Source organism: Trichomycterus rosablanca, chromosome 1 (genome assembly GCF_030014385.1).
Source record: "Trichomycterus rosablanca isolate fTriRos1 chromosome 1, fTriRos1.hap1, whole genome shotgun sequence".
NCBI lineage: Eukaryota > Metazoa > Chordata > Actinopteri > Siluriformes > Trichomycteridae > Trichomycterus > Trichomycterus rosablanca.
Window position 1 is genome coordinate 766,084 of NC_085988.1, and position 16,417 is coordinate 782,500.

General features: G+C 38.4%; 2 protein-coding genes across 2 annotated transcripts in view; one reads left to right on the plus strand and one right to left on the minus strand.

The window, feature by feature from the left end:
- The window catches only part of LOC134320735 (4-galactosyl-N-acetylglucosaminide 3-alpha-L-fucosyltransferase 9-like), a 37,242-nt gene extending 22,345 nt beyond the window's left edge, over window positions 1–14,897 (minus strand). Inside the window, exon 1 of the mRNA XM_063002320.1 lies at window positions 14,717–14,897. Within this exon, the coding sequence (XP_062858390.1) occupies window positions 14,717–14,897 (181 nt within the window). The remainder of the gene's footprint in view (window positions 1–14,716) is intronic.
- Window positions 14,898–14,996: 99 nt separating this feature from the next.
- Window positions 14,997–16,417, plus strand: part of LOC134320919 (4-galactosyl-N-acetylglucosaminide 3-alpha-L-fucosyltransferase 9-like) — a 2,843-nt gene continuing 1,422 nt past the window's right edge. Inside the window, exon 1 of the mRNA XM_063002562.1 lies at window positions 14,997–15,018. The gene's annotated coding sequence lies outside the window, so the exon portion shown is untranslated. The remainder of the gene's footprint in view (window positions 15,019–16,417) is intronic.

Sequence of the window (16,417 nt, forward strand, 5' to 3'; positions counted from 1 at the left end):
CACACCAGTATGTGTAGTTTTTGTACGCTGGTTAAGTTGGTGTTTCTGACTACACACCAGTATGTGTAGTGTTTGTATGCTGGTTATGTTGGTGTTTCTGGTTACACACCAGTATGTGTAGTGTTTGTACGCTGGTTATGTTGGTGTTTCTGACTACACACCAGTATGTGTAGTTTTTGTACGCTGGTTATGTTGGTGTTTCTGTTTACACGCCAGTACATGTAGTGTTTGTATGCTGGTTATGTTGGTGTTTCTGGTTAAACGCCAGTACATGTAGTGGTTGTACGCTGGTTATGTTGGTGTTTCTGACTACACACCAGTATGTGTAGTTTTTGTACGCTGGTTATGTTGGTGTTTCTGGTTACACACCAGTATATGTAGTGTTTGTATGCTGGTTATGTTGGTGTTTCAGCGTACACACCAGTATGTGTAGTGTTTGTATGCTGGTTATGTTGGTGTTTCTGGGTACACACCAGTATGTGTAGTGTTTGTATGCTGGTTATGTTGGTGTTTCTGAGTACACACCAGTATGTGTAGTGTTTGTATGCTGGTTATGTGTGTTTTTCAGCGTACACACCAGTATGTGTAGTGTTTGTATACTGGTTATGTTGGTGTTTCTGGTTACACACCAGTATGTGTAGTGTTTGTATACTGGTTATGTTGGTGTTTCTGGTTACACACCAGTATATGTAGTGTTTGTATGCTGGTTATGTTGGTGTTTCTGGTTACACGCCAGTATGTGTAGTGTTTGTATGCTGATTATGTTGGTGTTTTGGGTTACACGCCAGTATGTGTAGTGTTTGTATGCTAGTTATGTTGGTGTTTCTGACTACACACCAGTATGTGTAGTGTTTGTATGCTAGTTATGTTGGTGTTTCTGACTACACACCAGTATGTGTAGTGTTTGTACGCTGGTTATGTTGGTGTTTCTGACTACACACCAGTATGTGTAGTGTTTGTATACTGGTTATGTTGGTGTTTCTGGTTACACACCAGTATATGTAGTGTTTGTATGCTGGTTATGTTGGTGTTTCTGGTTACACGCCAGTATGTGTAGTGTTTGTATGCTGATTATGTTGGTGTTTTGGGTTACACGCCAGTATGTGTAGTGTTTGTATGCTAGTTATGTTGGTGTTTCTGACTACACACCAGTATGTGTAGTGTTTGTATGCTAGTTATGTTGGTGTTTCTGACTACACACCAGTATGTGTAGTGTTTGTACGCTGGTTATGTTGGTGTTTCTGACTACACACCAGTATGTGTAGTGTTTGTATGCTGGTTATGTTGGTTTTTCTGGCTACACACCAGTATATGTAGTGTTTGTATGCTGGTTATGTTGGTTTTTCTGGCTACACACCAGTATATGTACTGTTTGTATGCTGGTTATGTTGGTGTTTCTGGTTACACGCCAGTACATGTAGTGTTTGTATGCTAGTTATGTTGGTGTTTCTGACTACACACCAGTATGTGTAGTTTTTATACGCTGGTTATGTTGGTGTTTCTGACTACACACCAGTATATGTAGTGTTTGTATGCTGGTTATGTTGGTGTTTCTGACTACACACCAGTATATGTACTGTTTGTTTGCTGGTTATGTTGGTGTTTCTGAGTACACACCAGTACATGTAGTGTTTGTACGCTGGTTATGTTGGTGTTTCAGCGTACACACCAGTATGTGTAGTGTTTGTATGCTGGTTATGTTGGTGTTTCTGGCTACACACCAGTATATGTAGTGTTTGTATGCTGGTTATGTTGGTGTTTCTGGTTACACGCCAGTACATGTAGTGTTTGTATGCTGGTTATGTTGGTTTTTCTGGCTACACACCAGTATGTGTAGTGTTTGTATGCTGGTTATGTTGGTGTTTCTGACTACACACCAGTATATGTACTGTTTGTTTGCTGGTTATGTTGGTGTTTCAGCGTACACACCAGTATGTGTAGTGTTTGTATGCTGGTTATGTTGGTGTTTCTGGCTACACACCAGTATATGTAGTGTTTGTATGCTGGTTATGTTGGTGTTTCTGGTTACACGCCAGTACATGTAGTGTTTGTATGCTGGTTATGTTGGTTTTTCTGGCTACACACCAGTATGTGTAGTGTTTGTATGCTAGTTATGTTGGTGTTTCTGACTACACACCAGTATGTGTAGTTTTTGTAAGCTGGTTATGTTGGTGTTTCTGACTACACACCAGTATGTGTAGTGTTTGTATGCTGGTTATGTTGGTTTTTCTGGTTACACACCAGTATGTGTAGTGTTTGTATGCTAGTTATGTTGGTGTTTCTGGTTACACACCAGTATATGTAGTGTTTGTATGCTAGTTATGTTGGTGTTTCTGACTACACACCAGTATGTGTAGTTTTTGTACGCTGGTTATGTTGGTGTTTCTGACTACACACCAGTATGTGTAGTGTTTGTATGCTAGTTATGTTGGTGTTTCTGACTACACACCAGTATGTGTAGTTTTTGTACGCTGGTTATGTTGGTGTTTCTGGCTACACACCAGTATGTGTAGTGTTTGTATGCTAGTTATGTTGGTGTTTCTGACTACACACCAGTATGTGTAGTTTTTGTACGCTGGTTATGTTGGTGTTTCTGGCTACACACCAGTATGTGTAGTGTTTGTATGCTGGTTATGTTGGTTTTTCTGACTACACACCAGTATGTGTAGTTTTTGTAAGCTGGTTATGTTGGTGTTTCTGACTACACACCAGTATGTGTAGTGTTTGTATGCTGGTTATGTTGGTTTTTCTGGTTACACACCAGTATGTGTAGTGTTTGTATGCTAGTTATGTTGGTGTTTCTGGTTACACACCAGTATATGTAGTGTTTGTATGCTAGTTATGTTGGTGTTTCTGACTACACACCAGTATGTGTAGTGTTTGTATGCTGGTTATGTTGGTGTTTCTGACTACACACCAGTATGTGTAGTGTTTGTATGCTGGTTATGTTGGTTTTTCTGGTTACACACCAGTATGTGTAGTGTTTGTATGCTAGTTATGTTGGTTTTTCTGGTTACACACCAGTATATGTAGTGTTTGTATGCTAGTTATGTTGGTGTTTCTGACTACACACCAGTATGTGTAGTTTTTGTACGATGGTTATGTTGGTGTTTCTGACTACACATCAGTATGTGTAGTGTTTGTATGCTGGTTATGTTGGTTTTTCTAGCTACACACCAGTATGTGTAGTGTTTGTATGCTGGTTATGTTGGTGTTTCTGGGTACACACCAGTATGTGTAGTGTTTGTATGCTGGTTATGTTGGTGTTTCTGGTTACACACCAGTATGTGTAGTGTTTGTATGCTGGTTATGTTGGTGTTTCTTGTTACACACCAGTATGTGTAGTGTTTGTATGCTGGTTATGTTGGTGTTTCTGAGTACACACCAGTATGTGTAGTGTTTGTATGCTGGTTTTGTGGGTTTTTCAGCGTACACACCAGTATGTGTAGTGTTTGTATGCTGGTTATGTTAGTGTTTCTGGTTACACACCAGTATGTGTAGTGTTTGTATGCTAGTTATGTTGGTGTTTCTGGTAACACACCAGTATGTGTAGTGTTTGTATGCTGGTTATGTTGGTGTTTCTGAGTACACACCAGTATGTGTAGTGTTTGTATGCTGGTTATGTGGGTTTTTCAGCGTACACACCAGTATGTGTAGTGTTTGTATACTGGTTATGTTGGTGTTTCTGGTTACACACCAGTATGTGTAGTGTTTGTATGTTGGTTATGTTGGTGTTTCTGACTACACGCCAGTACATGTAGTGTTTGTATGCTGGTTATGTTGGTGTTTCTGGTTACACACCAGTACATGTAGTGTTTGTATGCTGGTTATGTTGGTGTTTCTGACTACACACCAGTATGTGTAGTGTTTGTATGCTGGTTATGTTGGTGTTTCTGGTTACACACCAGTATGTGTAGTGTTTGTATACTGGTTATGTTGGTGTTTCTGGTTACACACCAGTATATGTAGTGTTTGTATGCTGGTTTTGTTGGTGTTTCTGGTTACACGCCAGTATGTGTAGTGTTTGTATGCTAGTTATGTTGGTGTTTCTGACTACACACCAGTATGTGTAGTGTTTGTACGCTGGTTATGTTGGTGTTTCTGACTACACACCAGTATGTGTAGTGTTTGTATGCTAGTTATGTTGGTGTTTCTGACTACACACCAGTATGTGTAGTGTTTGTATGCTAGTTATGTTGGTGTTTCTGACTACACACCAGTATGTGTAGTTTTTGTACGCTGGTTAAGTTGGTGTTTCTGACTACACACCAGTATGTGTAGTGTTTGTATGCTGGTTATGTTGGTGTTTCTGGTTACACACCAGTACATGTAGTGTTTGTATGCTGGTTATGTTGGTTTTTCTGGCTACACACCAGTACATGTAGTGTTTGTATGCTGGTTATGTTGGTGTTTCTGGTTACACGCCAGTACATGTAGTGTTTGTACGCTGGTTATGTTGGTGTTTCTGGTTACACGCCAGTACATGTAGTGTTTGTATGCTGGTTATATTGGTGTTTCTGGTTACACGCCAGTACATGTAGTGTTTGTATGCTGGTTATGTTGGTGTTTCTGGTTACACGCCAGTACATGTAGTGTTTGTACGCTGGTTATGTTGGTGTTTCTGACTACACACCAGTATGTGTAGTTTTTGTACGCTGGTTATGTTGGTGTTTCTGGTTACACACCAGTATATGTAGTGTTTGTATGCTGGTTATGTTGGTGTTTCTGGGTACACACCAGTATGTGTAGTGTTTGTATGCTGGTTATGTTGGTGTTTCTGAGTACACACCAGTATGTGTAGTGTTTGTATGCTGGTTATGTGGGTTTTTCAGCGTACACACCAGTATGTGTAGTGTTTGTATACTGGTTATGTTGGTGTTTCTGGTTACACACCAGTATGTGTAGTGTTTGTATACTGGTTATGTTGGTGTTTCTGGTTACACACCAGTATATGTAGTGTTTGTATGCTGGTTATGTTGGTGTTTCTGGTTACATGCCAGTATGTGTAGTGTTTGTATGCTAGTTATGTTGGTGTTTCTGACTACACACCAGTATGTGTAGTGTTTGTATGCTAGTTATGTTGGTGTTTCTGACTACACACCAGTATGTGTAGTTTTTGTAAGCTGGTTATGTTGGTGTTTCTGACTACACACCAGTATGTGTAGTGTTTGTATGCTGGTTATGTTGGTTTTTCTGGTTACACACCAGTATGTGTAGTGTTTGTATGCTAGTTATGTTGGTGTTTCTGGTTACACACCAGTATATGTAGTGTTTGTATGCTAGTTATGTTGGTGTTTCTGACTACACACCAGTATGTGTAGTTTTTGTACGCTGGTTATGTTGGTGTTTCTGACTACACACCAGTATGTGTAGTGTTTGTATGCTAGTTATGTTGGTGTTTCTGACTACACACCAGTATGTGTAGTTTTTGTACGCTGGTTATGTTGGTGTTTCTGGCTACACACCAGTATGTGTAGTGTTTGTATGCTAGTTATGTTGGTGTTTCTGACTACACACCAGTATGTGTAGTTTTTGTACGCTGGTTATGTTGGTGTTTCTGGCTACACACCAGTATGTGTAGTGTTTGTATGCTGGTTATGTTGGTTTTTCTGACTACACACCAGTATGTGTAGTTTTTGTAAGCTGGTTATGTTGGTGTTTCTGACTACACACCAGCATGTGTAGTGTTTGTATGCTGGTTATGTTGGTTTTTCTGGTTACACACCAGTATGTGTAGTGTTTGTATGCTAGTTATGTTGGTGTTTCTGGTTACACACCAGTATATGTAGTGTTTGTATGCTAGTTATGTTGGTGTTTCTGACTACACACCAGTATGTGTAGTGTTTGTATGCTGGTTATGTTGGTGTTTCTGACTACACACCAGTATGTGTAGTGTTTGTATGCTGGTTATGTTGGTTTTTCTGGTTACACACCAGTATGTGTAGTGTTTGTATGCTAGTTATGTTGGTTTTTCTGGTTACACACCAGTATATGTAGTGTTTGTATGCTAGTTATGTTGGTGTTTCTGACTACACACCAGTATGTGTAGTTTTTGTACGATGGTTATGTTGGTGTTTCTGACTACACACCAGTATGTGTAGTGTTTGTATGCTGGTTATGTTGGTTTTTCTAGCTACACACCAGTATGTGTAGTGTTTGTATGCTGGTTATGTTGGTGTTTCTGGGTACACACCAGTATGTGTAGTGTTTGTATGCTGGTTATGTTGGTGTTTCTGGTTACACACCAGTATGTGTAGTGTTTGTATGCTGGTTATGTTGGTGTTTCTTGTTACACACCAGTATGTGTAGTGTTTGTATGCTGGTTATGTTGGTGTTTCTGAGTACACACCAGTATGTGTAGTGTTTGTATGCTGGTTTTGTGGGTTTTTCAGCGTACACACCAGTATGTGTAGTGTTTGTATGCTGGTTATGTTAGTGTTTCTGGTTACACACCAGTATGTGTAGTGTTTGTATGCTAGTTATGTTGGTGTTTCTGGTAACACACCAGTATGTGTAGTGTTTGTATGCTGGTTATGTTGGTGTTTCTGAGTACACACCAGTATGTGTAGTGTTTGTATGCTGGTTATGTGGGTTTTTCAGCGTACACACCAGTATGTGTAGTGTTTGTATACTGGTTATGTTGGTGTTTCTGGTTACACACCAGTATGTGTAGTGTTTGTATGTTGGTTATGTTGGTGTTTCTGACTACACGCCAGTACATGTAGTGTTTGTATGCTGGTTATGTTGGTGTTTCTGGTTACACACCAGTACATGTAGTGTTTGTATGCTGGTTATGTTGGTGTTTCTGACTACACACCAGTATGTGTAGTGTTTGTATGCTGGTTATGTTGGTGTTTCTGGTTACACACCAGTATGTGTAGTGTTTGTATACTGGTTATGTTGGTGTTTCTGGTTCCACACCAGTATATGTAGTGTTTGTATGCTGGTTTTGTTGGTGTTTCTGGTTACACGCCAGTATGTGTAGTGTTTGTATGCTAGTTATGTTGGTGTTTCTGACTACACACCAGTATGTGTAGTGTTTGTACGCTGGTTATGTTGGTGTTTCTGACTACACACCAGTATGTGTAGTGTTTGTATGCTAGTTATGTTGGTGTTTCTGACTACACACCAGTATGTGTAGTGTTTGTATGCTAGTTATGTTGGTGTTTCTGACTACACACCAGTATGTGTAGTTTTTGTACGCTGGTTAAGTTGGTGTTTCTGACTACACACCAGTATGTGTAGTGTTTGTATGCTGGTTATGTTGGTGTTTCTGGTTACACACCAGTACATGTAGTGTTTGTATGCTGGTTATGTTGGTTTTTCTGGCTACACACCAGTACATGTAGTGTTTGTATGCTGGTTATGTTGGTGTTTCTGGTTACACGCCAGTACATGTAGTGTTTGTACGCTGGTTATGTTGGTGTTTCTGGTTACACGCCAGTACATGTAGTGTTTGTATGCTGGTTATATTGGTGTTTCTGGTTACACGCCAGTACATGTAGTGTTTGTATGCTGGTTATGTTGGTGTTTCTGGTTACACGCCAGTACATGTAGTGTTTGTACGCTGGTTATGTTGGTGTTTCTGACTACACACCAGTATGTGTAGTTTTTGTACGCTGGTTATGTTGGTGTTTCTGGTTACACACCAGTATATGTAGTGTTTGTATGCTGGTTATGTTGGTGTTTCTGGGTACACACCAGTATGTGTAGTGTTTGTATGCTGGTTATGTTGGTGTTTCTGAGTACACACCAGTATGTGTAGTGTTTGTATGCTGGTTATGTGGGTTTTTCAGCGTACACACCAGTATGTGTAGTGTTTGTATACTGGTTATGTTGGTGTTTCTGGTTACACACCAGTATGTGTAGTGTTTGTATACTGGTTATGTTGGTGTTTCTGGTTACACACCAGTATATGTAGTGTTTGTATGCTGGTTATGTTGGTGTTTCTGGTTACATGCCAGTATGTGTAGTGTTTGTATGCTAGTTATGTTGGTGTTTCTGACTACACACCAGTATGTGTAGTGTTTGTATGCTGGTTATGTTGGTGTTTCTGACTACACACCAGTATGTGTAGTGTTTGTATGCTGGTTATGTTGGTTTTTCTGGCTACACACCAGTATATGTAGTGTTTGTATGCTGGTTATGTTGGTTTTTCTGGCTACACACCAGTATATGTACTGTTTGTATGCTGGTTATGTTGGTGTTTCTGGTTACACGCCAGTACATGTAGTGTTTGTATGCTGGTTATGTTGGTGTTTCTGGTTACACACCAGTATGTGTAGTGTTTGTATGCTAGTTATGTTGGTGTTTCTGACTACACGCCAGTAGATGTAGTGTTTGTATGCTGGTTATGTTGGTGTTTCTGGTTACACGCCAGTACATGTAGTGTTTGTATGCTGGTTATGTTGGTGTTTCTGGTTACACACCAGTATGTGTAGTGTTTGTATGCTAGTTATGTTGGTGTTTCTGACTACACACCAGTATGTGTAGTTTTTGTACGCTGGTTATGTTGGTGTTTCTGACTACACACCAGTATATGTAGTGTTTGTATGCTGGTTATGTTGGTGTTTCTGACTACACACCAGTATATGTACTGTTTGTTTGCTGGTTATGTTGGTGTTTCTGAGTACACACCAGTATATGTAGTGTTTGTATGCTGGTTATGTTGGTGTTTCTGGCTACACACCAGTATATGTACTGTTTGTATGCTGGTTATGTTGGTGTTTCTGAGTACACACCAGTATATGTAGTGTTTGTATGCTGGTTATGTTGGTGTTTCTGGTTACACGCCAGTACATGTAGTGTTTGTATGCTGGTTATGTTGGTTTTTCTTGCTACACACCAGTATGTGTAGTGTTTGTATGCTAGTTATGTTGGTGTTTCTGACTACACACCAGTATGTGTAGTTTTTGTACGCTGGTTATGTTGGTGTTTCTGACTACACACCAGTATGTGTAGTGTTTGTATGCTGGTTATGTTGGTTTTTCTGGTTACACACCAGTATGTGTAGTGTTTGTATGCTAGTTATGTTGGTGTTTCTGGTTACACACCAGTATGTGTAGTGTTTGTATGCTAGTTATGTTGGTGTTTCTGACTACACACCAGTATGTGTAGTTTTTGTACGCTGGTTATGTTGGTGTTTCTGGTTACACACCAGTATGTGTAGTGTTTGTATGCTGCTTATGTTGGTGTTTCTGACTACACACCAGTATGTGTAGTGTTTGTATGCTGGTTATGTTGGTGTTTCTGGCTACACACCAGTATATGTAGTGTTTGTATGCTAGTTATGTTGGTGTTTCTGACTACACACCAGTATGTGTAGTGTTTGTATGCTGGTTATGTTGGTTTTTCTGGGTACACACCAGTATGTGTAGTGTTTGTATGCTAGTTATGTTGGTGTTTCTGGCTACACACCAGTATATGTAGTGTTTGTATGCTAGTTATGTTGGTGTTTCTGACTACACACCAGTATGTGTAGTGTTTGTATGCTGGTTATGTTGGTTTTTCTGGGTACACACCAGTATGTGTAGTGTTTGTATGCTGGTTATGTTGGTGTTTCTGGTTACACACCAGTATGTGTAGTGTTTGTATGCTGGTTATGTTGGTGTTTCTGGTTACACACCAGTATGTGTAGTGTTTGTATGCTGGTTATGTTGGTGTTTCTGGTTACACACCAGTATGTGTAGTGTTTGTATGCTAGTTATGTTGGTGTTTCTGGTAACACACCAGTATGTGTAGTGTTTGTATGCTGGTTATGTTGATGTTTCTGAGTACACACCAGTATGTGTAGTGTTTGTATGCTGGTTATGTGGGTTTTTCAGCGTACACACCAGTATGTGTAGTGTTTGTATGCTGGTTATGTTGGTGTTTCTGGTTACACACTAGTATATGTAGTGTTTGTATGCTGGTTATGTTGGTGTTTCTGGTTACACACCAGTATGTGTAGTGTTTGTATGCTGGTTATGTTGGTGTTTCTGGTTACACACCAGTATATGTAGTGTTTGTTTGCTGGTTATGTTGGTGTTTTTGGGTACACACCAGTATGTGTAGTGTTTGTATGCTGGTTATGTTGGTGTTTCTGGTTACACACTAGTATATGTAGTGTTTGTATGCTGGTTATGTTGGTGTTTCTGGTTACACACCAGTATATGTAGTGTTTGTTTGCTGGTTATGTTGGTGTTTTTGGGTACACACCAGTATGTGTAGTGTTTGTATGCTGGTTATGTTGGTGTTTCTGACTACACACCAGTATATGTAGTGTTTGTTTGCTGGTTATGTTGGTGTTTTTGGGTACACACCAGTAGATGTAGTGTTTGTATGCTGGTTATGTTGGTGTTTCTGACTACACGCCAGTACATGTAGTGTTTGTATGCTGGTTATGTTGGTGTTTCTGGTTACACACCAGTATATGTAGTGTTTGTTTGCTGGTTATGTTGGTGTTTTTGGGTACACACCAGTAGATGTAGTGTTTGTATGCTGGTTATGTTGGTGTTTCTGACTACACGCCAGTACATGTAGTGTTTGTATGCTGGTTATGTTGGTGTTTCTGGTTACACGCCAGTACATGTAGTGTTTGTATGCTGGTTATGTTGGTGTTTCTGGTTACACACCAGTATGTGTAGTGTTTGTATGCTAGTTATGTTGGTGTTTCTGACTACACACCAGTATGTGTAGTTTTTGTACGCTGGTTATGTTGGTGTTTATGACTACACACCAGTATGTGTAGTGTTTGTATGCTGGTTATGTTGGTTTTTCTGGCTACACACCAGTATGTGTAGTGTTTGTACGCTGGTTATGTTGGTGTTTCTGACTACACACCAGTATGTGTAGTGTTTGTATGCTAGTTATGTTGGTGTTTCTGACTACACACCAGTATGTGTAGTTTTTGTACGCTGGTTATGTTGGTGTTTATGACTACACACCAGTATGTGTAGTGTTTGTATGCTGGTTATGTTGGTTTTTCTGGCTACACACCAGTATGTGTAGTGTTTGTACGCTGGTTATGTTGGTGTTTCTGACTACACACCAGTATGTGTAGTGTTTGTATGCTGGTTATGTTGGTGTTTCTGGCTACACACCAGTATGTGTAGTGTTTGAATGCTGGTAATGTTATTGTTGTTGTTGTTTTTTGTAACCCATCACTAGTTTTTGTGTTTGTATGTTATATAAACTGGTTTATCTGGTTATACACCAGTATTTAAAATAATTGTAGTGTTTGTATGCTGGTCATATTGGTTTAATTGGTTAGCCAGCAGTATTTGTATTATTTTTGTGCCGTTTTTTTGTCACGTGTCAGTAAATGTGGTGTTTAATGCTGGTTATGATGGTTTTTAGCATTTTGTATGTAGTCTTTTTTTTAAAATAATTTTTATGTTGTTTTTTTCTGGTTACCCACCAGCAGTATTTGTAGGTCTTTAAATACTGGTGCATAACAAATAAAATACAACAAAGATAAACATCACAGAAAAACATCTTAATCAGGGTTGTAGTTTTATTATGTTGGTGTCTCTGCTTTGGTAACTCACCAGTAATTGTAGTGTTTTTATGCCATTTTTGGTCACATGCCAGTATTTGTAGGTGTTTCAATTCTGGTATGTACCCAGATAAAAACATAACCAACATAAAACACTACATAAAATCACACACACAAAAGAAAACAATTTAACCAGCGTTTACACACCAGTATTCATCGTGTATTCTGGGTTGTACACTGGTATGTGTGGTGTGTGTTGCTGGTTATGTCGTTGTTGTGTTTATCTGGTAACCCATTACCAGTGTTTATGGTGTTTATATAAGAATGTTATTAATATCTGAACATAAATAAATAAACATATTTATTAATGTGATGCAGTGAAAGAAAATCCGATTCTCACCTGAAGCTGTGAATGAAATCCTGAAGTTTCTGATCTGAAGTTCGAGTTAAAGTTCCTTACGCTCCTCCGTTTCTGAGGAACCCGCATCCCTGATGCTCTTTTGTTTCTGAGGAACCTGCTTCCCTGCTTCTCCGGTTACATTCCTTTCAGTATTTAATATCATTTGTACTAAAGTGATTTCCTGCTTCAGGTGGAATTTGTTCTCTGGGCTGCAGCAGCTCTTTCTGAACTCTAAACACCAAACAAATCATGTAAATCCTGTGGTCTGGATTTGCATTCTGGACGACACGTAGTCTCAGAGCCCTCGCCGCTTCCTCCACGGCTTCTAATTATCAGTAACGATTAGCTCAGAAACAGGGCGGGTCACACCTCACCTCGGAGTCCGTCAGAAATCCGAACCCGGCGGCTCGGATGTGCTTAACTTATAAAATGATGAGTGAACAGAATCAGAACCACTTGTGTCAGAGTCGGGCCAGCTACTCTCTCCGCCTGCATGTGACAAACTAGAACAGTGGGCGGGGCAGCCAATCCACTGACTGACTGTGAAGATCATCATGCCCGAACGTCATGGCGATACGCTGGAAAGAAGATAAAGCATGAGCGGCAGGAGAGCATGATACTGTAATTTGGGTCTCGGCGTGTCTGCATTATTCACTCTGTAAGAATCCAGGCTTCAGGAGGCTTTATAATCATCTCAGCTCAGATATACAATCACTGAAAGGGAGCAACGTTCCTCACACACACACACACACACACACACACACACACACACACACACACACACACACACACACACACACAGAGCCGATAAAACACAGTACAACAAACACTCCACTCCCAGTGTCAATACTGACACACACTCAGAGCTAAAAATACACTCAGTAAATCTTACAGCAGGAGAAAGAAATAAACTTTAAATGCAGTATTATTATTATTATTATTATTATTATTATTAATATTATTTATTTATTATATTATTATTAATATTTATTTATATTATTATTGTTTATTATTATTTATTTATTATTATTATTTATGTATTATTATTATTTATTATGTTATTATTTAGATTTCTTTATTTTAATTTATTATTATAATTAGTATTATTTATTTTTATATTATTATTGTTATATTATTATTTATTATTATTATATAAGAGTGTAGAGTTTATATTTAGCAGCGGTGATATTAAATAAAAAGTTTTTGTGAGTGTGTGTATGTACGTGTGTGAGTGTGTGTATGTGAGTGTGAGTGTGTATGTGTGTGTACGTGTCAGTATGTGTGTGTGTGTGTGTGTGTGTGTGTGTGTGTGTGTGTGTGTGTGTGTGTGTACTGTGTGTGTGTGTGTGTGTGTAAGCAAGGCCCTTAACCCTCAGTTTCTTGAATTGTATTCAGTCATGGTTGTAGCTGTAAAGGTCACACAGAGGTCACCATGTTCTAATAGTGTTTGTGATTGAACCAGAACGTTTAACAAGCTCACAGTCGGGCGTCCAGATACTTTTGGCCATGTAGTGAATTTTAGATAAAGGAATATACTGTATAGCGTGTCTTTGTAGAAATGGATGGACGTCTCTTTACATGGTCAGGGGTGTGGTGTGGACCCCACCATTACATAATCCTTTAAAAGATCAGGTTCTCGTGGCAGGTGGAGGTGGTGGAGATCAGGATGGACCTGGAGCTGTGGTCGATCATCAAAGTCTTCGAGTCTCCAAGGGTTTTGCTCAGTTTATTCCGTTGTTCATGGCAGACTGACGAGTGTCCATGAACCATTCAGCCCAGCAAATGCTCAAGAACGTTCTGAGACCTGCTTCAGCCACTGGTGTTGTTTTGGCACTATGCTTCAGGTTATTGACCAGGGCAGCAGGTTCTCCTTCACCAGGACAGTGGAATGTTCCTGTATTTAGCTTCAGTAATCAGGGGCAGTTGTAGCCCAGTGGTTAAGGTACTGGACTAGTAATCAAAAGGTCGCTGGTTCAAGTCCCACCACTGCCGGGAGTCACTGTTGGGCCCTTGAGCACGTCTCAAAGCCAACATGCTGCACCAGACCACACTTCAGGGTGCCACAACAGAGGGTAAGGACGTCCCCCTGATAGCTTCATATCTTCTTCATGATGGAAGAACCCAGTTTAAACATACTAGTTTTATCAGATGAACATTTATTGGTTATGTCAGAAATAAGAACTTCAAACGAGTTTGTTATGGGAGATGATTTTACAGTAAGACCTACAGTATGTCTTTATCATAAATTGTGGCTATTCCTCCACCACGACCGCTAAGACGTGGCTTATGTTCATAACTGTAACCCGGAGGAGATGCTTCATTTAAACTTAGATACTCATCAGGTCTAGTCCAGGTCTCGGTTAAACAAAGTGCACTAAGACAATTATCTGTAATTATTTCATTTACAATTACTGTTTTGCATGCAAGTGACCTGATATGATGCGTGGTCCTGGTTGTGTTGAGTTGAGTAGAGAACTGGAGAGCGCTGGAAAGGTGACCTTCCAACAGCCTTCACTAGAAGTTGCTAAAGAAATCTACAGAAGGAATGTATAAAATATTTCTATTTTATTATTTATTATACAATGAAAGGGATTCGACCAAAATACATCTATTATTCCATCACCGAAGCTTCTCCTTGGTATTGCCTGCTGTGTGCTTATTGGTCAGCACCGTCAGGTGTTCTCACCACAGACACCGAGATCCTCCCTCGGTCTCGGGAGGAGTTCCGATGAAACCTACACCGCCGTCACCTGATTTCTGGTAAACATCCACCGACTGTGAGGTGTTGTTATGAGCACCACAGGTGGATCACATGACCACACAGATCACATGATCTTCACCTCCAGGGAGAGGAACATCCATGAAGCAGTAACTCCACCATCTCACCACCACCACAACAACAGCAGCAGCAGCAGCATCTCCATCAGGAGCCTGAACCAGGACCAGATTGGGACCAGGTCCTACCAGATACTGGTCATCCTGGGCTGATGGGCGAGGTGTGATGGGAAGAGTGGTCGCCATTAAGATCAGGGTCCAGATGAAGAGAGAAACCAACGATGAAACGTGATGAAACGAAGAAGCTTCTAGATCAGAACTTCAACCGACCGTCCAAACCATCATGGATTGTATTTCTAAATTAAAGGTACGTTTATGTAAATAATGAATAAATGAATTACATAATAATACATAACTTTATTCATAAATTTAATTTACATTTTTATTTTATTCATAAATAAAAGTAACCTTTTTATTTTATTTATAAACTAAAGGTATGATTATGTAAATAATAAATAAATAAATACTAAATTAATTAATTAATAATAAATAAATAATTTTATTTATAAATTGAATTAACTTTTTGGTTTTATTTATAAGTTAATTTACATTTTTTAATTGTATTTAATGTAAATAATTTATTTTAATTAAATATACATTTTAAATATACAATTTTTTATTTATAAATTAAATGTAAGTTTCTATTTTATTTATAAATTAAAGGTATGTTTTATTTTATATATAAACTAAAGGTATGTTTTATTTTATATATAAATTTAAGATATGTTTTATTTCATTTATGAACTAAAAGTATGTTTCTATTATAAATTAAAGGTACGTTTATGTAAATAATTATTAATTAATTAATTCATTCATTAATAATAAATAATTTTATTTATGAATTGAATGTCCTTTCATCATTTTATTAATAAATTACATTTATGTATTTATAAATTAAATTAATCTTTTTATTTTATTTATAAATTGGATTTACAGTTTTTGTTTTATTTACAAATTATAGGTATGTCTTTTATTTTATTTATAAATAAAATTGAATTGTGGGTTTTGAAGTATTTTCCAAAAAAAAATCTTTACATTTTTAGAGAAATTAAAACATAAAATAAAATAATAAAATAAAATAAATTAGAGTAGGATTTTCTCTTTTTATATTAGAATTAAAATGTTTCACCTGAGTGGAGTGTTGGGTTCTGCTCGTATTTTAGTATTTTTAAAAATAAAATAATTAAAATAAAATATTACATGTAAAATAAAAAAAATGAAAACAATAAATAAATATTAAATAAAATATTATATTTTATTATATTAGAGTGAAAATGTGTGGTGATTGAGTCTGTTGGGTTCTGCTGGTATTTTAGTATTTTTGGAGCTTTGCAACATTTACTTAATATTTACAAACTCAGCTCAAACAAAAAATTGGGACAGTCGCTAAAATACAAATGGAAACAGAAAGCAGTTTTAATTTATTAAAAAAAAAAAGAGGAACACGAGCCAGGTAACAACATCCATACTGTGAAATGTGCTGGTGGTAGCACTACGTTATGTGCACAACAAGCCTTTACGACCCGCAGGAGTGCTGTGCAACCTGTAGAGGTCGCCAGAGCTCACAGAGACGTTACTATATTTAGGCGTGGCCACAGCGGATCTGGTCCTCATACCAGACTTACGCTGGACACGGTTCTTGACATAACCCTCCTATTTGTATCTGGGTTTGGGACCTGCACTTAGAGCGCACTGACCAGTGCATG